Source organism: Trichomonas vaginalis, chromosome VI, assembly GCF_026262505.1.
Source record: "Trichomonas vaginalis G3 chromosome VI, whole genome shotgun sequence".
Lineage (NCBI taxonomy): Eukaryota > Parabasalia > Trichomonadida > Trichomonadidae > Trichomonas > Trichomonas vaginalis.
The window spans coordinates 6,102,130-6,128,481 of NC_067208.1; the positions used below are offsets into that span (position 1 = coordinate 6,102,130).

The following is a 26,352-nucleotide window of genomic DNA, read 5'->3' on the forward strand; positions in this document are numbered from 1 at the left end:
GCTCGGGATGAAATTTCTTCATCTGAAATAGTCCTACCAGCATTTGTATAGATATAGTCTAACGGTTTTGTATCTGCTACTTTTGTTCTTTGTTTTTCAACCTGAAGCATTTAATATATGTAAAAATATATGGTTTAAAAAACGTTTTTACTTCATGCAATTTTTTACTTCATGCAATGTTTTATTTCTGTGCCGTCTTCAAGTATGCCCCAGTACTTACGCTTGGAGAGGACATGAACTTCGGAAAATACCTTATCTAGCTTAAAACAGCCCATCTTTTCACCGACCATTCCCATTTCAATGAGTTTGTTGTATCCTTCTTCGTTCGTCATGAGTGCGTCAATGTTCTCATAGTAAACCTTCACTTTGGATTTGACTTCGGAGAAGAATTTGTTGTAGTTGTCAAGGACTGCCTTTGCGAACTGAGGGTAAGACCAATGTTCGACAATAGGTTTTAATGTGGTTACTAAGCCATTTTGACCTTGAGTGAATTCGTACTTCAAAACAAAAGGAGAAAACCTTTCAACAAAGTTGTCGACCTTCTCATAATGTTTACTCTTCATCTCTTGAGGTTTCTTAATGGAATATCCCCATGTCGAATTCATAAGCAATTTGAGTGTCATTGCAAGTTTGGGGTTTGAAGCTTTCCTAATATCATACAGTTGTTGTATGACTTTTCCAACTGTATAGTTCCTTCCAGGAACTCACCATCTTCGTTTGGAATTCCAGTCGGAATATATTGGACAAACCTCATGTACGCAGCGTTAAGGTCGACATAGTATATCTTTTCGTTTGAGTCGAACTTGTCGCAACCAATTGGTCCAGTTTGTGGAAATTCAAGTGAGTCTCTTATCTTCTGAGAAACTTCTCCTGTTATCTCATAAACATCGTCGAAGCAACCTGTTTCATATAAAACCTTCTGACCTAACTCAGATGCTCTCCAATACAATTTGACGTCAATTGGATGTCTCAATGGAAGTTTGTTTATAGCATCTTGAAGTTCTTGCAACCTCATTGGAAGTTCTTCTGGTTCAGGTTGGTATCCGAACAATCCAACCCTTGTGGAATTGTGTACTTCTTTTGTACTAGAACTTTGTCTGGAACAACTTTTGGTCTTGCTAACAATGAAAAGTTTGTTTCGTCTTTTGGTACAAAAGTTTCTGTCAGCTTGTCATCTGGAATTGGTTCCAACAAACCTTTCTCGAAAAGAATGTTTACAGCTCTGACAATGTTGCACTTGCCTTTTCCGAACAATGGGTTTGTAAGACTTTCGTTCAACATGAAGTGGTTGTGGACAATTACAATCTTCAACCATGGTAAGTCTTTGTCAACAACATAGTCGTCATGTGAAGAACCTTTAGCTGTAGGTATGTTGACTCGGATATTGACATTTGCCAACGGTGCAATTTTTGCCAATTGACCTCTGAGAATGTACCTTGTCTTCACACATGACTCAAGATACTTCATTTTCTCATCTGTAACAAGACCAGAGTTCCTGAGACATGTAAGAATGCAAGGTTCATTGACAATTGTTTCAATTGAATTGTAAATTCCATACCTTGTCAAGTCAATGTCAGACTTATTTCTGAAGGGGAAGTATCCAGCATGTTGTCTGACTGCTTGAGGGTTAGGTTGGTACCATTCGAACTTGACACTTGCAATTCCTTCAATTGCATTCAAAATGTCTGAGTCGGAGTCAACCATTTGTTCTCTCTTTGTAGTCTTGAAAGCGTCAAGAAGCATTGCAGCTGTTGTGACATTGCCATGTGCATAGTAAATGTGACCATCCAAATCTGTTATGGTCAATCTGAGATTGTGTCCTTTCTTATTTCCGTCTTGTATGGCAGCAAGTACACCCATGAAGCCTTCTTTGTTCTTTCCTTCGTCAAAGTTTACTGTAAAGGTTCGACCAGATGTAATTTGACTTCTAACTTCACGGTACTTCTCATATGCATATCTTGTTCTTTCCATGGGAGCATGACCATCCTCTGCACTACCTTTTTTCCTTCTCAAAGGATGCAATTGTTCGTCATGTTTCCAGTAGAATCTGGCAAAGCCGTCGTGTCCTTCAACTTGAGGTTCACTAACATCGAAAGGCATGTCCATAAGACGTTCTTCTTCTAACCTCTCTAGTCTGTTTGGATAATTTGCACGTGCTGTTTCCAAATCCATTTCGTAGCGAAGACCAGACAATTTGTCATAGACTTTTATGGGTCTTCCTTTCTTATATTTAAACTTCTTCGAAACTCTCCAACCATATCTTTGCAACTCTGCTTTTATTTTAGCAGATTTCTATCCATTCTATATGGGGGCATTTTTATAAAAATAAAAAAATATTTTTTCTTTACTTTACATAACCGCCTGCTGCCATAAGTCTTTGACGCCAACCCATACCAGCTAATGAAGGTTGACTTGGTTTAGTTTCCAAACTAAACTTTGGTTTTGGTTTATCTTCAGTTTTTGGTTTTTCTTCTTCTATCGGTTTTTCGTCACTTTTCGGTTTCTCTGACTTTACTTCACTTGCAGGAACAGTTGTGTCGTCAACATCTTCATAAATATCATATGCCATTTGTTTTTGTTTTCCTTTCAACTTTTTGTGTTTGTTGTAAAGTTTAGAATATTTCGACTCTAAGTCAATGAGATGTTCTATAATGAACTGTTGGTCAGTGAAGTAAACTTTTCCATCTTTGTCTCGAAGCTCCTTCAGACTTCAATATTTTATTTGTGAGAGTCTGTTTCTTTTTTGAGATACTAGCCGTTCCATTTTTATGAAAAGTGACTTTGTAGTTAGGGTTTGTATTTCCAGACCTGGCACTTTCTATTATTGAATTTTTCTCTTCATCTGTAAGTTCTTTGACGGGTTTTGACAATGGTTCTGAACTTTTTGTTTGTGGTGTCAAATCTACCGTTTCAACTTCTTCGGTCATTTCATCTCAGTAAAAAATTTTAGTTTGGTTTGTTTTCAACTGGTTGTTGAGGTTTTTTAAGTCGGTCTAAAACTTCCTGAGGTATAGGAAGAACTTGACAAACACGTTGTGTAACTGCTGGAAGTCGACAAATCCATCTTGAACCCATTTGTCTCAATGCTGTATTGTTCATTTCATCTCAGTAAAAAACTTTACATTCCCCACGTTTGAGGTGGTTGAGGTTGGTTATTGTTTACCCACTGTTGTGCATGGTTATATCCTCTGTTAAAGAATCTTTCACCTTGGTCCATATAGTGTCCTGCTTGGTTATAGTAGTCATTTGCTTTGTTATAATAGTTTCCTGCTTGTCTTCCTACATTGTCCATCCATCCTTGAACTTTTCCTCTTGTTTCAGGATTTGGAATAAGATTTGTTGCATCTCGTGCTACATCCCAACCTTTCTGTACAGTTTGTATAATAGGTTGTGCTTTCTCTTTAAGTATACCTAATGTACTCAAAATCTTCCTTCCAACTCCAAATACACCTCTGGCTATTGTTCCCACTGCGGGTAAAAATCTGGATGCAACTCCTGCTAACGCGCCAAATAAACCCATTTCTTATGGGTTAAAAAATGACGAATCCAAACAAGGACCCCTATGTTTCTAAAGCGACAAAGAAAGCACTCATGATAAAAATCTTTAGTTCAACACCAAATGCTTGGTTTATGGATATCTTGGAAAACATTCCGAGAGTTAGAACAGATGGACCACCATACTGGCTAATATTTGTCGGTCAAAACACAAGATACTGTGAAGCCATACCATTACAGTCCAAAAATATTTTAGATGTGAAAACTGCTTTGACAATATTCGTTGACAAATACCATCCAACAAAACTGACATCTGACTGTGAAAGTTCTTTCAAATCAGACGATATTAAAAACTATCTGCGTTCAAAAAATGTAAACCAATATTTCATTGTCGACCAAAACCATTCTGCTCTTGGTGTCATTGACGGTTGTATAAAAATGTTAAGAGACTTAAACCAACCACAAGGTGGTGAAGCAAATGAAATGTCATATGACGACAAATATAGACACTTCTCCATGGCAAAGATGAGACAAGTTTTAAATATTTACAATAGCCGTAAACAAAAAGGTTTGGGAAACCATTCCCCCGAAGAAATGAAAAACAACCCTGACTTAGAGAAAGACTATATATTTAATAATTTAGTCAAAAGAGACAAACAAGAAAGAATGCCGGGCTTCAAACTTCAGAAAGGTGACAAAGTAAAAATAGAAATACCTAAACGCGACCCATATGAAAATACTATTGACTATGACAACAATGGGAACCCGACAGGTACTCACATTCGTGTTCGTAAAAATAGAAGAAAGTATACAAGAGAATATTATGAAGTTTTAGGCAAACATGGCAAAATGTACAGACTGCAAGCAGAAGATAAAACTACTATTGTCAGACCTCGTTTCAAACTTGTCAAAGTTCAAGGTGGTATACTTTCAAAGACAGTTCCTAACAAATATAAGACAACTCCTGACGAATATGCTAAAGAAGTTGAAAATGACGACTAAGCATTTCTATACCATGCGTAAACTGTCATGTAAGGTGGCATGTAGTCTTTACTTTGTCCCGTTGTTTGCGTATATCCTGAAACGCGATGTATATGGTTTCCTCCTTCCTCAGTGTTACTCAAGTAACAATTTATAGCAAACTGAACGTCGTCTTTAACATCATATCCTTTACCTTTTGTCATTCCTGTCCAATCCCAATATCTATGCTTATGCCAACCATCTCGAGATGTACTTAAATCTATGTAGTGACTGTGTGCAGGTAAATTTGCACCTGAAATCGTTTTACTTCCACCTGTTTCCTTTGAAGAGTTTGCACAATACAAAAACCTGTCGACTATTTGAGTCCACGTACCAAAACCCAGAACTGTTTCTGGTCTGGTAGAGTTCATTGACGTATAAATAGAGCCTATAGGATATAATGTTTGAAGTATTTCTGTCTTTAATGTTTGAAGCTCTGTTTTGTCTGCTTTCTTATCTAACATTGTTGGTAGTTCATATGCTTCAAAGTTTCTGGCATGATCTTCGATATTCCTGCAACTGTTATCTAAATTGTTAAGAGTATCTTTTACACTAGTGCTTGGATTCTCTAAAGGTGCACTTGAACCAAGGTCAAAGTTCAATATTATATCATCTGCTGTAAAAGTTGTAAAACTTGTATGTGTATGTCCAACGTCACTTTTCCTGTTTAAGGTTTCTTGTAAGTTTGTAATATTTGCAATGGTATGTGTATGTCCAACGTCACTTTTCCTGTTTAAGGTTTCTTGTAAGTTTGTAATATTTGCAATGGTATGTGTATGAGTCTTTTTAGAATATTCGTTTTCAGCTCTTGTCACTTCACTTGACATTTTATTGTCAACATATGTTTTGTCTGCTAGTTCAGGATGAGTATGTTCTTTTGTTGCATAAGCTTTGTTAGCTCTTTCTTCTTCTTTTGCTATTGCATCGTCTACATATTCTTTGTCAGCTTTGTTGCCAACATCTGCTTTCAAAAGAAGTTCAGATATAGGTTTCTCGTTTAAAGTTCCTTTTGTTGGATTTATACAAACAGTATGGTTCTTATTGTCTTGAAATAGAAACTCATCTGTCATTGGGTTTAAAGTCAGTTTTAAGTTTCCTTCTTTCAATGACTCAGATATCTTAGAATAGTTTGAAAAGTTTGTTGTGTTCTTATTTAGAGCTTGTATAATGAGTTGTCGGTTGTGTTGTATTTCTCTCATAGACGCTGTTTCATTTGACATTTTTATTCTAGATAAAATATGCTTTCAATAGAAAAAGAAAATTCTAGAGTTGCTACAACTAAACCATTAGATGAACTTTTTACTAATGTCGGTCAAAAGTTTGAGACAGAGACCGTAAAGCATGAAGGCTATCGTTTTGACTACCCGTTAAGATGGTTAAGAGACCCATCTGTCACAAAAGCTATTGGCTTTCGTAGAATGAAGTTCATTTCAGAAGCCATACATGGTTTCCCATTTACAGTCGGTTTTGAAGTTCGATACTATAACAAAGAAAAACGTATGTATGAGAAATTTGAACAGGGAAAACTTTTACAAGTGAATTTGCTTGTAAACTTAGAAACAACTCTTCAAGCTTTTCAAGAAAAAATAAACGACATCTATATCGAATATGCAAACCAGTATAACATTGACGAGGGAGAGTACCATCTCGATATTATATATGACAGGAAAAATGCAACTGTTAAAATCAATAGAATAGAAGACCTTGGAGAAAACGTTTATATTTCTACAAAATATAACAACTTGGCATGGTATAGATTTATGAGGATGTTAAATCAGCCTGCAGAATATCCAGTACACCCGGACTTTTATGAAGTCGAAAACCCTAATGGAACATATGAAAATGTTTTCGACTCAGATGCTATTATAGTTCATGCTTCATTTTCTGGTGCACAAAACTCTTTTTTATGCTTGGCAAATGACTTTTACGAAAAACCTACAAAGCTATATGAACCACCAAGTGGAAGTATTTCAGACTTTCAAGTATGGTTTACAACAGATGGAAGAAAGAGAATAGTTCCATTATACCATGCGTTTTACTTAGAACTTAGTTTCATATACAACTACTATCGAACGGTAAAAATATAATTTTTTAATACGGTTGAGGTGTTGGATTTGGTTGCCAACTAGACTGTGGTGCAGGTTCAGGCTGTTGTATAACAGGGGCTTGTTCTTCTGGTTCAGGGTCTTTAGGTATAATACCAACGAACTGACCTACTCTTTTACCAATATTTTTGACTCCGTTCCAAATTCCTCTTCCGACAGATTTTATTCCATTCCATATACCTCTTCCAACATTTCGAAAGAAGTTTCCAATACTACTGAAGAAACCCATTTACTACGTGTAAAAATCTAATGTCCACCTAGTCTCTTACGTTTCCTGTTGAGTTCCATAGCATTCTTTAACTGGAGCTCATACATTCTGTTTCTCCTCTGGTAGAAAACATATTCTGGGTCAACTCCTGTGTTCGCGTCATCTGCATAAAGTTGTTTATATCCCACTTCAGGGTTTGTATAAAACTCTTTCCATCTCATATTTGCATACCATGGTGGCAAACCTAACGCAGCGTCATTTGACATGGCAGTTTGCATTTGTACATCTGTTGGCACTTGACCATAGTTTGCCATTGCAGTTTGTATTCTAACTTCATTTGGAATATTCTCTGGGTTTGGTTGTCCAGGTTGCTGTGCATTCGCTAAGTTCTGTGCGTCCATTTAATATTAGATAAAAATATCTCTTACGAGTACATATACTGAACATTTGCAGGCATTGGTTCATCTTCATATTCTCTGTACTTTTCTGCCACGTCAAATAAATAAATGACACAATGGAAAAAACCTAAAACAAGTAGTCCTATTTCAAACCACATTTACTTACTAATAAAATTTCTTTGTTATGACACTTTCTCCGGTTTATAGGACCTCTCTCATATTCTATCTTGTCATATCTAAACTCATAGTCATGTATGTCCTCTAACCATCTCATAACGGTTTCCAAACCACTTTTATCGGATGTAAAGTAAAAGCATGGACAGTTATGTAAAACGTCTAAAGTTTCTAAAGAGTCTCTCAAAGTCCAGTCTACTTGGTATTGAAAATCCCATGTGTTATAGAACGGCGGGTCCACTATAAGAAAACATTTTCCTTGTCTTTATATTTTTCATACAACTCTGTCCAATAACATCTCACAAACTCTATACCCTCAATATATTTTTCTATGTCCTCTTTGAAAACATTTGTATAGTTAAGATATAAAACTTTTGACATAAGTGTTTCAATGTCATGAACTCTTATAGCACCACTATATAATAGTCTAACAGATATACTATCCCAGTCTATATATTCTGCTTTTTTCAAAACCTCTCTCACAATATTTTTGTTATCTAATGGTATACGTTCCATCTTACCTATAGGTATCTTTTCTTTTAACTCTTTCAATATTTTGTTTGTGTCTGGTATATGTTTGAGACGGTCCATATAGTTGTCGAAGTCATTGCATATAATCTTTGAGTCTGGGAATATTGTATGGCACAAATGGGATATATAGAAACTTCCACCGAACAAATCTACAAATGTTAGACCATTCGGTAGTTTCTTAAGTTCTCTCAATAGAATATCTTTACATCTACTCTTATTTCCAAAAAAGGGTAACGGTGGTTTTGTAAAATTCATTTATATATAATAATAAAAATGCTTTTTCCTGAAAAGTGACAGAAAAGTGACAAAACATGAAAACATATATAATTTGTGAAAAGTGAAACAAAAAAGTCAACGGCTGGTCGGCTGGGGTTCGGTCCTCCTCTTGGGTCTTGGGAAAAACATCTTCAGGGCTAGAGGGCACGAAGTGCCTGGAGGCCCTCCGAATATAAACTTCATTTATACTAAACATCCTCAGGGCTAGAGGGCGCAACGCGCCTGGAAGCCCCACTACCTTTTTTTTTTTTTTTTTAAATATATATATAATTATGTTCAAAAAAGTGGATTGAATTAATTTTATTGACAATTTTCTTATGTTTTCGATGAGTTCATCCTCATATATAGCACTTTACCTAAATGATGTTAAACATTGTTCCTAAACGTCAACATTAACTCCAAAATTAGATACCATTCAAATATCACAATTCATAATGTGATATGGTGGTGCTATCACAACAAACGACGATATGATCAAATTCATTTGATTCAGCAAAGAAAATTAAATCAAATTATCAACAAGGATCCAATTGTGAAAGTATATTAAAGTTTTGACACAATTACATTAAATATGTGAACTAATAGAGTGATTAATAATCATCTTAAGGAATTTTATTTTATATTTTCATGAAAAAAAGAGTAATTCTTGTCAAAATACTCATTTTCAAAGAATAACAATCTGGAAAATAAGTGCGGCAAGGAATACTGCTCTTGACACTTTCCATAAATAATATTTAATAAAGATCTAAGAAAATTTGATGATTAAGTCTGCTTGGCTTATAATAGTGGGTCAAGAGCAGACTTAATATTTGCATAGTATCACTTCATTTTGATAATATGTCGTCAAGTGATTCAATCATCGATTTTACAGGTGGCTTAAAAGAACTTAAAGAATTAATTCAGCAGAAAAAGTCACTAATTGTAGTTGATGTATATGCATCATGGTGCGGTGGCTGCAAAGTCCTCGGTCAAAGGCTGCCAATAATTTCAGAGAAAAATCCAGATGTCACTTTTATCAAAGTAGACTGTGAGAAGAATGAAGTGGTAGGATGCCATTTCGATCCACCTTCACTTCCAGGAATATATTTTCTTAGAGCCGACTCTTCCAAAGAGGGATATAAAATTTTAGATGAAATGTATGGCGCAAATATCCAAAAAATCGAAGATTTAATAGCAAAATATAAATAAAATCGTTTTATATATTATAATGCATTAAAGAGTATTAATATAAATCCTTTATAAACTTAATCGACATAAAATAGGATATTCTTATGGAGAAATCCAATGAATTCCAATTGTAATAGCATACATTAAAGATATTAATAATATAATTATGAAACCAATTCATAAAATATATATTTTTGATCTCAATTCAGAATTTCGCAGAAGTTATTCCTATCGATGATACTCATGAAGTTTCCATATCACTACAATCAGTTACATATCAATATATAGATGTAATGTTCAAACAAATTCAATAAATGCAGAACAATACCCTACTTTCCCAACACCTGTTGATAAAAACCTGTTGTTCATGGGCAATTGTACTATAAATTATCACTAATCCCAAAGTATACAATTAAATTATGAAAATCGAGTGAAAATATAAATGTTAAGAAATTTACAAGTTTCTATCATATATTGATTCTTCTCATATGAGTATTGTATACTGTTCTGATACGTGCATGAGATACACCGCATATTTCCAGATTATATGCAAAATTTAGTCTGATTAAAATCCCAAATAATGACATCAACTAAAAATCTCTAAATACATTCCATATAACATTAGTTTAATGTTTAAATTACAGTTTTATTAAAAGGTTAAACGATATCTAAGGCAATAATTGACAAACAAAAAAATTAGGAAATGTAAGGATGTCAATTTGGAAGAAAAGTGAGAAAATTCCTAAAATGCTAAAAATGAATTTTCCAAACGTATTTTTTTATCTCATTTTTTTGATTTTGAAAAAAATTTGGAGAGAAGAACTCTTCGTTTTTGAATTTTATCACGATGGTTTTAAAGTATATTAGACACATGTATTGATATTACTATTTTTGTATATTTTGAGAGAAAATCCCCAAAAAGTAAGAAAATCTAAGACGGTTTGAGAAAATATATAAACTATTGAAAATTTGAATTAAACTTCTAATTTGGAAAAAAGAAATTTGGAAAGAAGAAAATTCAAAAATCGAGATTTAGACTCAGCATCAAATGGAGAACAAAATGTTTCTTCATATGAAGGAAAAAAATTTTCTTGAGAAGAAATAGAGTTTTTAAAATTTTATTATATGTAATGAAATAAACAAATATTAAAATTATTTTTTGATAACAAGAAAATTCCCAACAGAAAATATTTGAGACAAAGAAAAAAAGAAAATTGAAAAATATTACTCTTCTTTATATTTCATGAGATTTTAAATTTATTCTCATAAAATTGACAATTTTATACGTTTAGATAAAAATAAGTGATTTTGATTGAAATAAAAATTATTGTTTGCTTACAGCTATCAAATAGATTTTTGCTATTTTGATTAAAATTTGTTAATCAAATTAATAAATTTTTTCTAAATATCTTAAATATCTGGATCACTCACTGATACAATGAATTGAACGATAAAAATAATACAAACTCAAATAAGTTTCCTGTTTTTCAACTAAAAAAAATTATGCAAATTAAATTAAATTGTTTATTCAAATATAAAACAAAGATGAAGTAATTACAGTTATCATAAACTTTATGAATAACTCTGTAATTGGTTCGGATTTTCGTAAAAATATTTTTATTAATATCGATAAGAATACGTTTACCTACTATCACAACATATCGATAAACAAGAGTAGAGTGATTTTTATCATCGAAACTTTTTAAAAGCTGTAAGCTGGAAGGAAAAATCTTGTTTTTTCTGAGTTAGTTGTAGAACTATTGATGTACGAGTTATCATTGTGATGTAGAAGGATGTCAATGTACTGACTGAAGGATATGAAGTGAATTGAATTTCATTGAATTTCAATTTGATCAAAATTTGTTGAAATGATATGAATGTGTCAACATCTGTATCACTCTCTTTCACTCCTTCCCTATTCTTTCGAGAACGAAGCTAGCTCAGCTTTCGCGGAGCGAATTGACACCTTTGATGCCCTAAACGTACATATTCTCAAATTTATCGAAAAAATTATACCACCCAAACTAGTATATTCTTATTTTAAATATGATATTATCCTTAGAAATCACACTAGAATATATTTAAATCAACTTTTAAAAAAGTTCGAATCCTGCGCGTCTCACTTTTTAAATTTTCCAAAAGGAAAATTATATTCTCCTAAAATGAAAACAATTTTCCGAATTGACATCCTTAGGAAATGTTATCATATCTGAGAGATACCAGAAAAAACTTGATATCAATGAAAAAATTTAAATGAATCGTTTAAGGGTGCACACGAGAGGATCATGTAAACTTCAGAATTTAGAACCTTATTTTTAGGCATTATCTTGGCTACCTATTTTAGGCTCGAAAAGCAAAAAATATCAAAAAATACAACTTGACTCCATTATGACCCTTTCATGGAGGTAGTTTTTATCCGCTAGTATTTTCCCTTTGAATCTCTTTACAATTCGAAATCAAATTCAAACCTCAGTAGAAGAAAGGAAGAATCGACTTACTACGGTTGTAATACGAATAAATACATATATTTAATTATTTTTATTTACATAATAATTGTTTGAAGCTCATATTCCATCAAATTTTTAAATAAAAACATTAAAATGTTGAAAATGTTCATATATTTTAATAGGGTTTTGGCACTTTATTGAGGAATTACTACATACATAGTCGAACTGAACTTGATATTTTGAAATTTAAATTATTTATCAAAATTAAAATTTAACTTGAATTTTTAAAAAAAAAAAAAAAAAAAAAAAGGTAGTGGGGCCTCCAGGCACTTCGTGCCCTCTAGCCCTGAAGATGTTTAGTATAACTTTGTCCGGACAAGTAAGGGTCTATCGTCGCTACAGGAAAAGTTACAGGCGTTCCAAGGAAGTATACTTTGAGAAGCCTTCTTCTGGGTCGAAAACATTATATAATGTTTCGCTTTTCACAAATTATATATGTTTTCATGTTTTGTCATGACTTCTTCGTATATGTTTTGTCATGACTTCTTCGTATATGTTTTTGTCATGATTTCATCGTAAATGTTTTGTCAAGACTTCTTCGTAAATGTTTTGAAGAACTGAAGGTGTCACCAGGTCCCTCGGTCCCTCGGTCCCTCGGTCAACTAACATCTTTTTGAAAATGGTGACAACATGACATTTTGACAACAGTCCAGGAAATAAACTTCTTCTTCGTAAATGTTTTGTCACTTTTCCGTCACTTTTCAGGAAAAAACATTTTTATTATATATATATAAAATGAATTTTACAAAACCACCGTTACCCTTCTTTGGAAATAAGAGTAGATGTAAAGATATTCTATTGAGAGAACTTAAGAAACTACCGAATGGTCTAACATTTGTAGATTTGTTCGGTGGAAGTTTCTATATATCCCATTTGTGCCATACAATATTCCCAGACTCAAAGATTATATGCAATGACTTCGACAACTATATGGACCGTCTCAAACATATACCAGACACAAACAAAATATTGAAAGAGTTAAAAGAAAAGATACCTATAGGTAAGATGGAACGTATACCATTAGATAACAAAAATATTGTGAGAGAGGTTTTGAAAAAAGCAGAATATATAGACTGGGATAGTATATCTGCTAGACTATTATATAGTGGTGCTATAAGAGTTCATGACATTGAAACACTTATGTCAAAAGTTTTATATCTTAACTATACAAATGTTTTTCAAAGAGGACATAGAAAAATATATTGAGGGTATAGAGTTTGTGAGATGTCATTGGACAGAGTTGTATGAAAAATATAAAGACAAGGAAAAAGTTTTCTTTATAGTGGACCCGCCGTTCTATAACACATGGGATTTTCAATACCAAGTAGACTGGACTTTGAGAGACTCTTTAGAAACTTTAGACGTTTTACATAACTGTCCATGCTTTTACTTTACATCCGATAAAAGTGGTTTGGAAACCGTTATGAGATGGTTAGAGGACATACATGACTATGAGTTTAGATATGACAAGATAGAATATGAGAGAGGTCCTATAAACCGGAGAAAGTGTCATAACAAAGAAATTTTACTAGTAAGTAAATGTGGTTTGAAATAGGACTACTTGTTTTAGGTTTTTTCCATTGTGTCATTTATTTATTTGACGTGGCAGAAAAGTACAGAGAATATGAAGATGAACCAATGCCTGCAAATGTTCAGTATATGTACTCGTAAGAGATATTTTTTATCTAATATTAAATGGACGCACAGAACTTAGCGAATGCACAGCAACCTGGACAACCAAACCCAGAGAATATTCCAAATGAAGTTAGAATACAAACTGCAATGGCAAACTATGGTCAAGTGCCAACAGATGTACAAATGCAAACTGCCATGTCAAATGACGCTGCGTTAGGTTTGCCACCATGGTATGCAAATATGAGATGGAAAGAGTTTTATACAAACCCGAAGTGGGATATAAACAACTCTATGCAGATGACGCGAACACAGGAGTTGACCCAGAATATGTTTTCTACCAGAGGAGAAACAGAATGTATGAGCTCCAGTTAAAGAATGCTATGGAACTCAACAGGAAACGTAAGAGACTAGGTGGACATTAGATTTTTACATATAGTAAAATGGGTTTCTTCAGTAGTATTGGAAACTTCTTCAGAAGAGTTGGAAGAGGTATATGGAATGGAAAAAAATCTGTCGGAAGAGGAATTTGGAACGGAGTCAAAAATATTGGTAAAAGGGTAGGTCAGTTTGTTGGTATTATACCTAAAGACCCTGAACCAGAAGAACAAGCTCCTGTTATACAACAGCCTGAACCTGCACCACAGTCTAGTTGGCAACCAAATCCAACACCTCAACCGTATTAAAAAGTTATATTTTTACCGTTCGATAGTAGTTGTATATGAAACTAAGTTCTAAGTAAAACGCATGGTATAATGGAACTATTCTCTTTCTTCCATCTGTTGTAAACCATACTTGAAAGTCTGAAATACTTCCACTTGGTGGTTCGTATAACTTTGTAGGTTTTTCGTAAAAGTCATTTGCCAAGCATAAAAAGAGTTTTGTGCACCAGAAAATGAAGCATGAACTATAATAGCATCTGGGTCGAAAACATTTTCATATGTTCCATTAGGGTTTTCGACTTCATAAAAGTCCGGGTGTACTGGATATTCTGCAGGCTGATTTAACATCCTCATAAATCTATACCATGCCAAGTTGTTATATTTGTAGAAATATAAACGTTTTCTCCAAGGTCTTCTATTCTATTGATTTTAACAGTTGCATTTTTCCTGTCATATATAATATCGAGATGGTACTCTCCTCGTCAATGTTATACTGGTTTGCATATTCGATATAGATGTCGTTTATTTTTTCTTGAAAAGCTTGAAGAGTTGTTTCTAAGTTTACAAGCAAATTCACTTGTAAAAGTTTTCCCTGTTCAAATTTCTCATACGTACGTTTTTCTTTGTTATAGTATCGAACTTCAAAACGACTGTAAATGGGAAACCATGTATGGCTTCTGAAATGAACTTCATTCTACGAAAGCCAATAGCTTTTGTGACAGATGGGTCTCTTAACCATCTTAACGGGTAGTCAAAACGATAGCCTTCATGCTTTACGGTCTCTGTCTCAAACTTTTGACCGACATTCGTAAAAAGTTCATCTAATGGTTTAGTTGTAGCAACTCTTGAATTTTCTTTTTCTATTGAAAGCATATTTTATCTAGAATAAAAATGTCAAATGAAACAGCGTCTATGAGAGAAATACAACACAACCGACAACTCATTATACAAGCTCTAAATAAGAACACAACAAACTTTTCAAACTATTCTAAGATATCTGAGTCATTGAAAGAAGGAAACTTAAAACTGACTTTAAACCCAATGACAGATGAGTTTCTATTTCAGACAATAAGAACCATACTGTTTGTATAAATCCAACAAAAGGAACTTTAAACGAGAAACCTATATCTGAACTTCTTTTGAAAGCAGATGTTGGCAACAAAGCTGACAAAGAATATGTAGACGATGCAATAGCAAAAGAAGAAGAAAGAGCTAACAAAGCTTATGCAACAAAAGAACATACTCATCCTGAACTAGCAGACAAAAAATATGTTGACAATAAAATGTCAAGTGAAGTGACAAGAGCTGAAAACGAATATTCTAAAAAGACTCATACACATACCATTGCAAATATTGCAAACTTACAAGAAACCTTAAACAGTAAAAGTGATGTTGGACATACACATACCATTGCAAATATTGCAAACTTACAAGAAACCTTAAACAGTAAAAGTGATGTTGGACATACACATACCATTGCAAATATTGCAAACTTACAAGAAACCTTAAACAGTAAAAGTGATGTTGGACATACACATACCATTGCAAATATTGCAAACTTACAAGAAACCTTAAACAGGAAAAGTGACGTTGGACATACACATACCATTGCAAATATTGCAAACTTACAAGAAACCTTAAACAGGAAAAGTGCCGTTGGACATACACATACATCTTCTGAAATAACAGACTTAAACGTTAGCCTTGAAAATAAAGCAGATAAAACATATGTCAATGAAATATACCAAAGTTTAGTTGGAACAAAAAATATTGAAACTATTGTTGGTGACTTTTCTTTCAATGAAGAAAACAAATATTTTAGATGGCAGTTTGTACATTCCTTAAAAAATGGTATACGGTATAAACTCATTCCGAAAAATAACAATGAAATGTATGTAAGCTATAAAAAGAACGATGGTACACAAGTTAAAGTTCCATTAGACAACAACTGCTACTTAAACTTATATGGAGACGAACAAAAGAAATATTTCCGAGTTTATGAAATGACAGATATGACATTGCCTGACCCAGCTCCAGCACCATACTATTATGACTATGGAGATGACGTCAGAACACCACATGTAGATGAACAAAAGCTAACATTATATTTAGATTTTTATAGATATAAAAGATATAATGCAATAGAAAAAACGAGAATAGTATACTATTATGAAGATGACAGAAATAAATCTTATAGTCAAGATTTTACCTACCCTGAAAACATAAGATTATATTATAAAAAATATTCTGACACAAACCAGAAGAAACCTGAAATAGTTGCACTATATTTTAAGTTCAAAAGAGACAATCCTATAATATCTCATATGTTTGATTTAATGAACCCAGTAGGTTCTATTTATACATCTATGGAAGCAAGAGGTCCTCAAGTAATGTTTGGTGTTGGTGCATGGAACAAATAGTCGACAGGTTTTTGTATTGTGCAAACTCTTCAAAGGAAACAGGTGGAAGTAAAACGATTTCAGGTGAAAATTTACCTGCACACAGTCACTACATAGATTTAAGTACATCTCAAGCAGGTTGGCATAAGCATAGATATTGGGATTGGACAGGAATGACAAAAGGTAAAGGATATGATGTTAAAGACGACGTTAAGTTTGCTATAAATTGTTACTGGGATGACACTCAGGGAGAAGGAAACCATACACATTTCGTTTCAGGATATACGCAAACAACGGGACAAAGTAAAGACTACATGCCACCTTACATGACAGTTTACGCATGGTATAGAATTGCTTAGTCGTCATTTTCAACTTCTTTAGCATATTCGTCAGGAGTTGTCTTATATTTGTTAGGAACTGTCTTTGAAAGTATACCACCTTGAACTTTGACAAGTTTGAAACGAGGTCTGGCAATAGTAGTTTTATCTTCTGCTTGCAGTCTGTACATTTTGCCATGTTTGCCTAAAACTTCATAATATTCTCTTGTATACTTTCTTCTATTTTTACGAACACGAATGTGATACCTGTCGGGTTCCCATTGTTGTCATAGTCAATAGTATTTTCATATGGGTCGCGTTTAGGTATTTCTATTTTTACTTTGTCACCTTTCTGAAGTTTGAAGCCCGGCATTCTTTCTTGTTTGTCTCTTTTGACTAAATATATTAAATATATAGTCTTTCTCTAAGTCAGGGTTGTTTTTCATTTCTTCGGGGGAGTGGTTTCCCAAACCTTTTTGTTTACGGCTATTGTAAATATTTAAAACTTGTCTCATCTTTGCCATGGAGAAGTGTCTATACTTGTCGTCATATGACATTTCATTTGCTTCACCACCTTGTGGTTGGTTTAAGTCTCTTAACATTTTTATAAACCGTCAATACCCAAGAGCAGAATGGTTTTGGTCGACAATGAAATATTGGTTTACATTTTTTGAACGCAGATAGTTTTTTACATCATCTGATTTGAAAGAACTTTCACAGTCAGATGTCAGTTTTGTTGGATGGTATTTGTCAACGAATATTGTCAAAGCAGTTTTCACATCTAAAATATTTTTGGACTGTAATGGTATGGCTTCACAGTATCTTGTGTTTGACCGACAAATATTAGCCAGTATGGTGGTCCATCTGTTCTAACTCTCGGAATGTTTTCCAAGATATCCATAAACCAAGCATTTGGTGTTGAACTAAAGATTTTTATCATGAGTGCTTTCTTTGTCGCTTTAGAAACATAGGGGTCCTTGTTTGGATTCGTCATTTTTTAACCCATAAGAAATGGGTTTATTTGGCGCGTTAGCAGGAGTTGCATCCAGATTTTTACCCGCAGGGAACAATAGCCAGAGGTGTATTTGGAGTTGGAAGGAAGATTTTGAGTACATTAGGTATACTTAAAGAGAAAGCACAACCTATTATACAAACTGTACAGAAAGGTTGGGATGTAGCACGAGATGCAACAAATCTTATTCCAAATCCTGAAACAAGAGGAAAAGTTCAAGGATGGATGGACAATGTAGGAAGACAAGCAGGAAACTATTATAACAAAGCAAATGACTACTATAACCAAGCAGGACACTATATGGACCAAGGTGAAAGATTCTTTAACAGAGGATATAACCATGCACAACAGTGGGTAAACAATAACCAACCGCAACCACCTCAAACGTGGGGAATGTAAAGTTTTTTACTGAGATGAAATGAACAATACAGCATTGAGACAAATGGGTTCAAGATGGATTTGTCGGCTTCCAGCAGTTACACAACGTGTTTGTCAAGTTCTTCCTATACCTCAGGAAGTTTTAGACCGACTTAAAAACCTCAACAACCAGTTGAAAACAAACCAAACTAAAATTTTTTACTGAGATGAAATGACCGAAGAAGTTGAAACGGTAGATTTGACACCACAAACAAAAAGTTCAGAACCATTGTCAAAACCTGTCAAAGAACTTACAGATGAAGAGAAAAATTCAATAATAAAAGTGCCAGGTCTGGAAATACAAACCCTAACTATAAAGTCACTTTTCATAAAAATGGAACGGCAAGTATCTAAAAAAAGAAACAGACTCTCACAAATAAATATTGAAGTCTGAAGGAGCTTTCGAGACAACAGATGGAAAAGTTTACTTCACTGACCAACAGTTCATTATAGAACATCTCATTGACTTAGAGTCGAAATATTCTAAACTTTACAACAAACACAAAAGTTGAAAGGAAAACAAAAACAAATGGCATATGATATTTATGAAGATGTTGACGACACAACTGTTCCTGCAAGTGAAGTAAAGTCAGAGGAACCGAAAAGTGACGAAAAACAGATAGAAGAAGAAAAACCAAAAACTGAAGATAAACCAAAACCAAAGTTTAGTTTCCAAACTAAACCAAGTCAACCTTCATTAGCTGGTATGGGTTGGCGTCAAAGACTTATGGCAGCAGGCGGTTATGTAAAGTAAAGAAAAAAATATTTTTTTATTTTTATAAAAAATGCCCCATATAGAATGGATAGAAAATCTGCTAGAATAAAAGCAGAGTTGCAAAGTTATGGTTGAGAGAGTTTCGAAGAATTTTAAATATAGGAAGGGAAGACCCATAAAAGTCTATGACAAATTGTCTGGTCTTCGCTACGAAATGGATTTGGAAACAGCACGTGCAAATTATCCAAACAGACTAGAGAGGTTAGAAGAAGAACGTCTTATGGACATGCCTTTCGATGTTAGTGAACCTCAAGTTGAAGGACACGACGGCTTTGCCAGATTCTACTGGAAACATGACGAACAATTGCATCCTTTGAGAAGGAAAAAGGAAAAGGTGAAGACACACATGCTCCCATGGAAAGAACAAGATATGCATATGAAAAGTACCGTGAAGTTAGAAGTCAAATTACTTCTGGTCGAACCTTTACAGTAAACTTTGACGAAGGAAAGAACAAAGAAGGCTTCATGGGAGTACTTGCTGCCATACAAGACGGAAATAAGAAAGGACACAATCTCAGATTGACTATAACAGATTTGGATGGTCACATTTACTATGCACATGGCAATGAACAAACAGCCGCAAAACTTCTTGACGCTTTCAAGACTACAAAGAGAGAACAAATGGTTGACTCCGACTCAGACATTTTGAATGCAATTGAAGGAATTGCAAGTGTCAAGTTCGAATGGTACCAACCTAACCCTCAAGCAGTCAGACAACATGCTGGATACTTCCCGTTCAGAGAATAAGTCTGACATTGACTTGACAAGGTATGGAATTTACAATTCAATTGAAACAATTGTCAATGAACCTTGTATTCTTACATGTCTCAGGAACTCTGGTCTTGTTTCAGAAGAGAAGATGAAGTATCTTGAGTCATGTGTGAAGACAAGACATTCTCAGAGGTCAATTGGCAAAAATTGCACCGTTGGCAAATGTCAATATCCGAGTCAACATACCTACAGCTAAAGGTTCTTCACATGACGACTATGTTGTTGACTTCAAATTGCCATGGTTGAAGATTGTAATTGTCCACAACCACTTCATGTTGAACGAAAGTCTTACAAACCCATTGTTCGGAAAAGGCAAGTGCAACATTGTCAGAGCTGTAAACATTCTTTTCGAGAAAGGTTTGTTGGAACCAATTCCAGATGACAAGCTGACAGAAACTTTTGTACCAAAAGACGAAACAAACTTTTCATGTTAGCAAGACCAAAAGTTGTTCCAGACAAAGTTCTAGTACAAAAGAAGTACACAATTCCACAAGGAGTTGGATTGTTCGGATACCAACCTGAACCAGAAGAACTTCCAATGAGGTTGCAAGAACTTCAAGATGCTATAAACAAACTTCCATTGAGACATCCAATTGACGTCAAATTGTATTGGAGAGCATCTGAGTTAGGTCAGAAGGTTTTATATGAAACAGGTTGCTTCGACGATGTTTATGAGATAACAGGAGAAGTTTCTCAGAAGATAAGAGACTCACTTGAATTTCCACAAACTGGACCAATTGGTTGCGACAAGTTCGACTCAGATGAAAAGATATACTATGTCGACCTTAACGCTGCATACATGAGGTTTGTCCAATATATTCCGACTGGAATTCCAAACGAAGATGGTGAGTTCCCGGGAAGGAACTATACAGTTGGAAAAGTCATACAACAACTGTATGATATTAGGAAAGCTTCAAACCCCAAACTTGCAATGACACTCAAATTGCTTATGAATTCGACATGGGGATATTCCATTAAGAAACCTCAAGAGATGAAGAGTAAACATTATGAGAAGGTCGACAACTTTGTTGAAAGGTTTTCTCCTTTTGTTTTGAAGTACGAATTCACTCAAGGTCAAAGTGGCTTAGTAACCACATTAAAACCTATTGTCGAACATTGGTCTTACCCTCAGTTCGCAAAGGCAGTCCTTGACAACTACAATGAGTTCTTCTCGGAAGTCAAATCCAAAGTGAAGGTTTACTATGAGAACATTGACGCACTCATGACGAACGAAGAAGGGTACAACAAACTCATTGAAATGGGCATGGTCGGTGAGAAGATGGGTCAATTCAAATTGGACAAAATTTTCACCGAAGTTCATTTCCTCTCCAAGCGTAAGTACTGGGGTGTTAAAGAAGATGGTGAAATAGTTAAACATTGCATGAAATAAAAAATTTTTATTCGAATTTGAATTTAAATGTGGGAATTTTGGGAACGTGAAAGGCTTATTTACTTGAGGAACAGGTAAAGGTGGTGGAGGTGGAGGTGGTGGCAACCAGTCCATTTTATATTCCTTCCTAGCTAATTTCCGTTTAATTTCATGGTCGCCCTCGGAGTCTTTGAATCGGACAGGTCGAGTTACACCATTCTTGGTCTCAAACTCATATATAACCTGTTTGTCTGTATTTTCGTCGACTATGGCACGAGACACGAACATTGACCAAACGGACAAAAAGTGTCATTTCGGATGGTCAAGCAGCCAATCGCATTCGAGCACCTCGAAGAAGCCTTACGTTCCAAGGGAGAGGGTGTCTGGTGCAAGGGAGAGGTCATGAGACTCTACGAGCAGTACATCCTCAATGCTTGGGAGGACAAATCGTCCTTGGATTGGCAATTCTACCAACTCCTCTGGGACGACCTCCTACGCAACTGGGATAACGAAAGAGCCCAATTCAGAGGTCGGGAGCTAATTGTCCAAATTACCCTTAATTTAACCTACTTAATGAACTAAACACCTAAATTTACTCGGGGTTTCCCCCTAAAATAAAATTTTTTTACTCTTAGAACCACTCGAGGTTCTCCTTACGGTTGTTGAGCTTGTCACCGTCAATGTGTCTGACCCTCGTCTTCTTGTCTGGATTTGGAACCCATTGCATACCGACAAGCCTTCCCATGGAAATTGAACCGTAATTTCGAAGGGTAAGGTTCAAGTGTCCCAAGTTGTTGAGGACTGGGGTAAGAACCTTGCCGGTCTCCTTGTTGCGGATTTTGTATGGGTAGGGTTGGGAAATTTCATAAGCGTCATCGGCAACAAGGGTTGCCCAAACTTCCTCTTCTTTGTGTTTCTCTTCTTCCTCTTCTTCCTCTTCTTCCTCTTCTTCCTCGAAAATTCCTTCTTGAATTTGGTACTCACGAATTACGGTGTTGGAGGTTCTGTCCTTTCCGAGTGCCGCCCAGATGGTGTCAATCTCTTCGAAGAAACGGTAGATGAGTTGGGCAAGGTTTTGGTTCTCTATGTTGTATTGGCGCAAGGTTTCCGCGAAATCGTTCAGGACTTTCTTATTGGAAGCTTGGTTCGTGAGGACTTCGACTTTGAGATTGGTTATCTCTTCCATAAGACTACTTTGGAGAGTCTTAATGGTGTTTGACAGATGAGCGTTCAATTGGGCAATTTGAATTTGAACTGGGCGCTTGTCTGACAACCTTGAAAGGACATCTGCCATTGAGTTTGGCTTCGGTGCTTGTTCGGACATCGAAAAAATGAAGTGGTTTGAGAATGACGGTTTTACTTCAAAAAGCTTGTTATGACGGTTAAGTCATACAACAAGTTTAAAATAATATCTTGTTCTTCTTCTGAACGTTTGTTGTCTCTTCCGATAAAAGTTTGGAACATGAGAACCAAAAAACGTTTTTTGAGATTGTGAAGAGTTCAGGCAAACGTTCATATTCCGGATATGTTGGGAGCAGTTCGAAACATCTGAGCTGACTTTCGGACAAAATTGGGACAATGTCAAAAATTCATCTTTGGTCGGACTGCTTGAAGGTAAGTCCCTTACATGTAAGTAGCTCTGGTAAAGTCTTCTCATTTCTGCTAACTTTTGGAGTATAGCTTCGTAGTTTAGAAGTTTTAATTTTAATTGTCTTATTCCACTCTTGACATCTAAACGGTAACTATCCATGAGGTCAAGAGTAGCTTTGGTAGCTTTAAGTGGAGCTATCTGTTCCTTGACTCCTGCAATTTTGGTTGCAATTGTGATTTGAGCTCCTTCAAGTTCGCCGTCTATGTCGTTCTCAACGTCTTCAACCATAGCTTGAAACTCTTCATCGGTCCATTGAGATTGGTGTGGGACGAATTTAACTTGCTTCATTCAAAAAATGTTTTTACTCAAAGCGTGCCATGTATATGGCTATAAGAAACTTACCAGAAGGCTTCTTCTTCACATGCGTAAAAACATAAAAAAAGTGAAGTTAAAATGAGATGTTTACTGAACTGGCTGAAGAACTGGCTGAATGTCGCCTTCACAGGTTATGTAGAACGGCTGACCCGAGAAGTGAAGGAGAGACTGAATTGCCAATTTCATATGGGGTAGGGGGTTCTCCTTGTTTGGTATTTTTATCCAAGGACGTTTGTTTAGGAACTTAACAAGAGTTCTCTTTTGGCGTCCTTTATGCCATCGTAGGCTGTCCCGTCTGGTATTTGAATTGGAATTCCAGTCGAAGTCTCGAGCTGAAGTGTAGACCTTCCAGAAATACTGGTGAACTTGACCTTGGGCTTCATTACCTTGCGCAAGTAGTCTTTTACGCAGTCGTTAATTTCAATTAGGTAAATTGCCTCGTCAAATCCTTCTAGCATTCCGAGTCCTTCCATCCGACAGGAAAATATTTTCCCGACAAAGGAAAAAATTTTCCGGACAAAGGGAAAAATTTTTCCGACAGGAAAAAATTTTCCTGTTGTTCGTCCGTAAACCATTCAAATTTTCGAAAATTGAGAACTTTTTGGTCGAACGACAGAAAAATTTTTCCTTCCGACAGGAAAAAATTTTCCCGACAACTGGAAAAATTTTCCTTCCGACAGGACACAAACGGATGACTGACGTTCCTCTTCCTGAATGCCTTCCAAAGCCAGAAGTACCGAAAGCTGCAGAACCTAAAGCACCAGCCCCTGCACCTCAGTTCCAGCAAGTACCTCCACCAAATTACTACCAATTTCCACCTCAATGTTACTACCCACACAAGGCTTCCCGAACTACCCTCCTCCTCAGCCTATGCCTTACTTCCCCAACCCTTGGATGTTCCAGCAAGCTCCACCCCAGCAATTCCAATCTCAGCAAGCTCCACCCCAGCAAGCTCCATCCCAGCAAGCTCCACCCCAGCAAGCTCCACCCCAGCATTTCCAATTCCAATCTCAATCGAAGAGAGACCAAGACTTCGAAGAAGGTCTGAACCGCTTACGCAAAGAGTATGCTACAGCTCCAATGGAAGACAGGCTTTCAGTCTCTTCCCTCAAATCGACCGATTCGACTCGTACCACAGATTCGGTTCGTGACCGTGAAGACTACCTCAAGCAGTCTGAGAGACTCTTCATCCTACAATCATTTACAGTTGGAGCTCTCAAGAACATGCGCAATTACGAAGGTCAGACACCAGCTGGAGACCGCAAAACAGACGTACTCGCAAGAGCCGTCCAGCTCGTCAAACAAAGACTGAGATAGTCGACTTCATTCTTGCAGCTTGCCCATACAAGTAAAAAAAATAAACAATTACGAGTTAAACTTTTTATTCTTTCTTTTCTGAGTTGTTTAGAGCTGGTTTCTCTTGTAGGAGCCTTTCGTACTCTTCCATGGTCATGTAATTGCGAATTTGGTACGCAATTCCAGGTTCGTTGTTTTTGAACCTTACGTATGTAACGCTTCCATCCTCCTCAGGGAAGTAAGCTGCTAACATCTGACCAAGTTTTCTCGGTGACTCGGAGCTCATTAAAAATGTCACTTTTTAAACGTTAAGTTTTTAGTCTTATTTTACCCTTTGTTTACCCTTTGTTTGTCAAGGTAGTATTGGAGTGCAATTTCTCCAAATTCTCTGTGTCGGAGTTCTTCAGCATTTTCCAAGGTGTACCTGGAGAACTCAAAGAAGTTGTCAAGAAGATACTGCCATGCTGCTCTTCTGAGTTCGTCGGTATTTTGGAAGTGTTGCACCTTCGAGTCTTCGGACATGAAAAAATGACACTTTTTCATTATATAACTGTTATTTTTTTACGAAGAGAACTTTTGCACTTCGTAAAAAAATCCCTGAAATCGTGAAAAAATGACACTTTTTCATTATATAACTGTTATTTTTTTACGAAGAGAACTTTGACACTTCGTCAAAAAAATCCCTAAAATCATATCTTTTATACAAAAAAATGAAGAATAACTTTCACTTTTTCTATTAAACCGTTTTGGCATTTCTCATGAGTGAGTATAGTTCTGCCGAACCATTGGAAGAGAAGAAGTACCCTTGCTGGCAAAAGACAAAAATAGTTGCCTTAGTTGTCATTGCAATTGTACTCGTAATTGAATTCATTGTACTTCTCTTCACGTACATAAAACTCAGCAATGGTATTTGCTTTAAGAAGCTACCATCTTACTAAGACTAAACACTTACATTTTTCAAGCTTGACTTTTTACAATTTGAACTTTGTTTGCGTAGATATGAATTCTGAAAGAAGTATGAGGGTCTTGTATGACTTTGTACTTCTCCCATAGTTCATGTCTGTCAAACTTACCTGCCATGGACTCTTTCATAAGTTCCATGAAATCGTCTTCGGACAATCCGGGGAAAAGTATAATGTCAGTAAGTATTCTCTTTTAATCCTTACTTAAACTCTTTGCTGTCTGTACACAAATGACAACTGAGATGTTAAAGTGTCTGAGCTTCTTAAGAATTCGACACATATCTTGTTCTCTATTCTTTAACAAAGGATGAGAAGCAAAGTCATCTAAGATAAGAAGACATCTATGAGGGTATGTCTTCCAATCGTAAGATTGCAATTTCTTCGAAATGTATTCTATCTCTTTCTGTTTGTTTCTGAAGTGTTTCTTCTCTAATATTCTCTGCATTTCCTCATTTGGGTCTTTAAACTTCGAATTGACATACTCATTTATAGCATTATACTTCAAAACTCTTCTTTGGTACTTCTTTATCCAATCTAACAACTCAGTATCCTTTATACATACTAACTTAGACTTCTTTATAATATCTTTGAACGAATTGACGGTTTGGTCAAATTGACCAGAAGTACTACAAATAACAACTAACTCATAGAATGGGTTCTTCTCATCTAGTTCTTGTTGTTGTGCAGCCATTTTAAGATAAGTGAAAGTCTTACCCGACCCAGGTGGTGCAATTAGACCTGTTATACCATTCTGAGCAAATAAGAACTTGTCATGTATAGGTTTTATCTGAGCATTTTCTAACTTCCTCTTGTTCTTGTTTAAAACATTCTCAAATTTCTTGTCAATGTCAGCAAACTTTTTTTCTAACATATTTTTAGAAAAATTAAAATTT

The 26,352-nt window shown here is 35.4% G+C and overlaps 14 protein-coding genes and 6 pseudogenes across 20 annotated transcripts, besides 3 other annotated features; 7 read left to right on the forward strand and 13 right to left on the reverse strand.

Moving 5' to 3' along the window:
* Positions 1-5,195: part of a mobile genetic element that runs on past the window's edge.
* TVAGG3_0813970 lies at positions 165-1,015 on the reverse strand (annotated as a pseudogene). The gene has a single exon. A coding segment is annotated over exon 1 (851 nt).
* On the reverse strand, positions 1,356-2,172 carry TVAGG3_0813980 (uncharacterized protein; the record flags this gene model as incomplete). Its single annotated transcript, XM_051247762.1, has 1 exon — positions 1,356-2,172. A coding segment is annotated over one exon (817 nt), but the record flags the coding sequence as incomplete, so codon positions are not given.
* TVAGG3_0813990 (phage tail repeat-like family) lies at positions 2,345-2,569 on the reverse strand (the record flags this gene model as incomplete). The annotated part of the gene is made up of 1 exon (XM_051247763.1): positions 2,345-2,569. The coding sequence occupies one exon, from the start codon at positions 2,567-2,569 to the stop codon at positions 2,345-2,347; it is 225 nt and encodes a 74-aa protein (XP_051083238.1).
* Positions 3,119-3,520, reverse strand: TVAGG3_0814000 (uncharacterized protein; the record flags this gene model as incomplete). Its single annotated transcript, XM_051247764.1, has 1 exon — positions 3,119-3,520. The coding sequence occupies one exon, from the start codon at positions 3,518-3,520 to the stop codon at positions 3,119-3,121; it is 402 nt and encodes a 133-aa protein (XP_051083239.1).
* A 558-nt stretch (positions 5,196-5,753) lies between the features above and the next one.
* TVAGG3_0814010 (uncharacterized protein) lies at positions 5,754-6,602 on the forward strand (the record flags this gene model as incomplete). The annotated part of the gene is made up of 1 exon (XM_051247765.1): positions 5,754-6,602. The coding sequence occupies one exon, from the start codon at positions 5,754-5,756 to the stop codon at positions 6,600-6,602; it is 849 nt and encodes a 282-aa protein (XP_051083240.1).
* A 4-nt stretch (positions 6,603-6,606) lies between these two features.
* TVAGG3_0814020 (serine threonine-protein phosphatase family) lies at positions 6,607-6,849 on the reverse strand (the record flags this gene model as incomplete). Its single annotated transcript, XM_051247766.1, has 1 exon — positions 6,607-6,849. The coding sequence occupies one exon, from the start codon at positions 6,847-6,849 to the stop codon at positions 6,607-6,609; it is 243 nt and encodes an 80-aa protein (XP_051083241.1).
* A 17-nt stretch (positions 6,850-6,866) lies between these two features.
* Positions 6,867-7,229, reverse strand: TVAGG3_0814030 (uncharacterized protein; the record flags this gene model as incomplete). Its single annotated transcript, XM_001295520.1, has 1 exon — positions 6,867-7,229. The coding sequence occupies one exon, from the start codon at positions 7,227-7,229 to the stop codon at positions 6,867-6,869; it is 363 nt and encodes a 120-aa protein (XP_001295521.1).
* Positions 7,230-9,044: 1,815 nt separating this feature from the next.
* On the forward strand, positions 9,045-9,395 carry TVAGG3_0814040 (cell redox homeostasis; the record flags this gene model as incomplete). The annotated part of the gene is made up of 1 exon (XM_001298254.1): positions 9,045-9,395. The coding sequence occupies one exon, from the start codon at positions 9,045-9,047 to the stop codon at positions 9,393-9,395; it is 351 nt and encodes a 116-aa protein (XP_001298255.1).
* Positions 9,396-14,609: 5,214 nt separating this feature from the next.
* TVAGG3_0814050 lies at positions 14,610-15,048 on the reverse strand (annotated as a pseudogene). Its single transcript has one exon. A coding segment is annotated over exon 1 (439 nt).
* Positions 15,049-15,500: 452 nt separating this feature from the next.
* Positions 15,501-26,352: part of a mobile genetic element that runs on past the window's edge.
* TVAGG3_0814070 (phage tail repeat-like family) lies at positions 16,065-16,452 on the forward strand (the record flags this gene model as incomplete). The annotated part of the gene is made up of 1 exon (XM_051247767.1): positions 16,065-16,452. A coding segment is annotated over one exon (388 nt), but the record flags the coding sequence as incomplete, so codon positions are not given.
* TVAGG3_0814080 lies at positions 19,450-20,490 on the forward strand (annotated as a pseudogene). Its single transcript has one exon. A coding segment is annotated over exon 1 (1,041 nt).
* Positions 21,089-21,256, forward strand: TVAGG3_0814090 (DNA/RNA polymerases family; the record flags this gene model as incomplete). Its single annotated transcript, XM_051247768.1, has 1 exon — positions 21,089-21,256. The coding sequence occupies one exon, from the start codon at positions 21,089-21,091 to the stop codon at positions 21,254-21,256; it is 168 nt and encodes a 55-aa protein (XP_051083243.1).
* TVAGG3_0814100 (uncharacterized protein) lies at positions 21,554-21,817 on the forward strand (the record flags this gene model as incomplete). The annotated part of the gene is made up of 1 exon (XM_051247769.1): positions 21,554-21,817. The coding sequence occupies one exon, from the start codon at positions 21,554-21,556 to the stop codon at positions 21,815-21,817; it is 264 nt and encodes an 87-aa protein (XP_051083244.1).
* TVAGG3_0814110 (MazG nucleotide pyrophosphohydrolase domain-containing protein) lies at positions 21,867-22,559 on the reverse strand (the record flags this gene model as incomplete). Its single annotated transcript, XM_051247770.1, has 1 exon — positions 21,867-22,559. The coding sequence occupies one exon, from the start codon at positions 22,557-22,559 to the stop codon at positions 21,867-21,869; it is 693 nt and encodes a 230-aa protein (XP_051083245.1).
* TVAGG3_0814120 (uncharacterized protein) lies at positions 22,825-23,174 on the reverse strand (the record flags this gene model as incomplete). The annotated part of the gene is made up of 1 exon (XM_051247771.1): positions 22,825-23,174. A coding segment is annotated over one exon (350 nt), but the record flags the coding sequence as incomplete, so codon positions are not given.
* TVAGG3_0814130 lies at positions 23,289-23,674 on the reverse strand (annotated as a pseudogene). The gene has a single exon. A coding segment is annotated over exon 1 (386 nt).
* TVAGG3_0814140 lies at positions 23,893-24,553 on the forward strand (annotated as a pseudogene). The gene has a single exon. A coding segment is annotated over exon 1 (661 nt).
* Positions 24,583-24,783, reverse strand: TVAGG3_0814150 (uncharacterized protein; the record flags this gene model as incomplete). The annotated part of the gene is made up of 1 exon (XM_051247772.1): positions 24,583-24,783. The coding sequence occupies one exon, from the start codon at positions 24,781-24,783 to the stop codon at positions 24,583-24,585; it is 201 nt and encodes a 66-aa protein (XP_051083247.1).
* Positions 24,814-25,019, reverse strand: TVAGG3_0814160 (annotated as a pseudogene). The gene has a single exon. A coding segment is annotated over exon 1 (206 nt).
* Positions 25,320-25,554: a mobile genetic element.
* TVAGG3_0814180 (P-loop containing nucleoside triphosphate hydrolases family) lies at positions 25,876-26,330 on the reverse strand (the record flags this gene model as incomplete). Its single annotated transcript, XM_051247773.1, has 1 exon — positions 25,876-26,330. A coding segment is annotated over one exon (455 nt), but the record flags the coding sequence as incomplete, so codon positions are not given.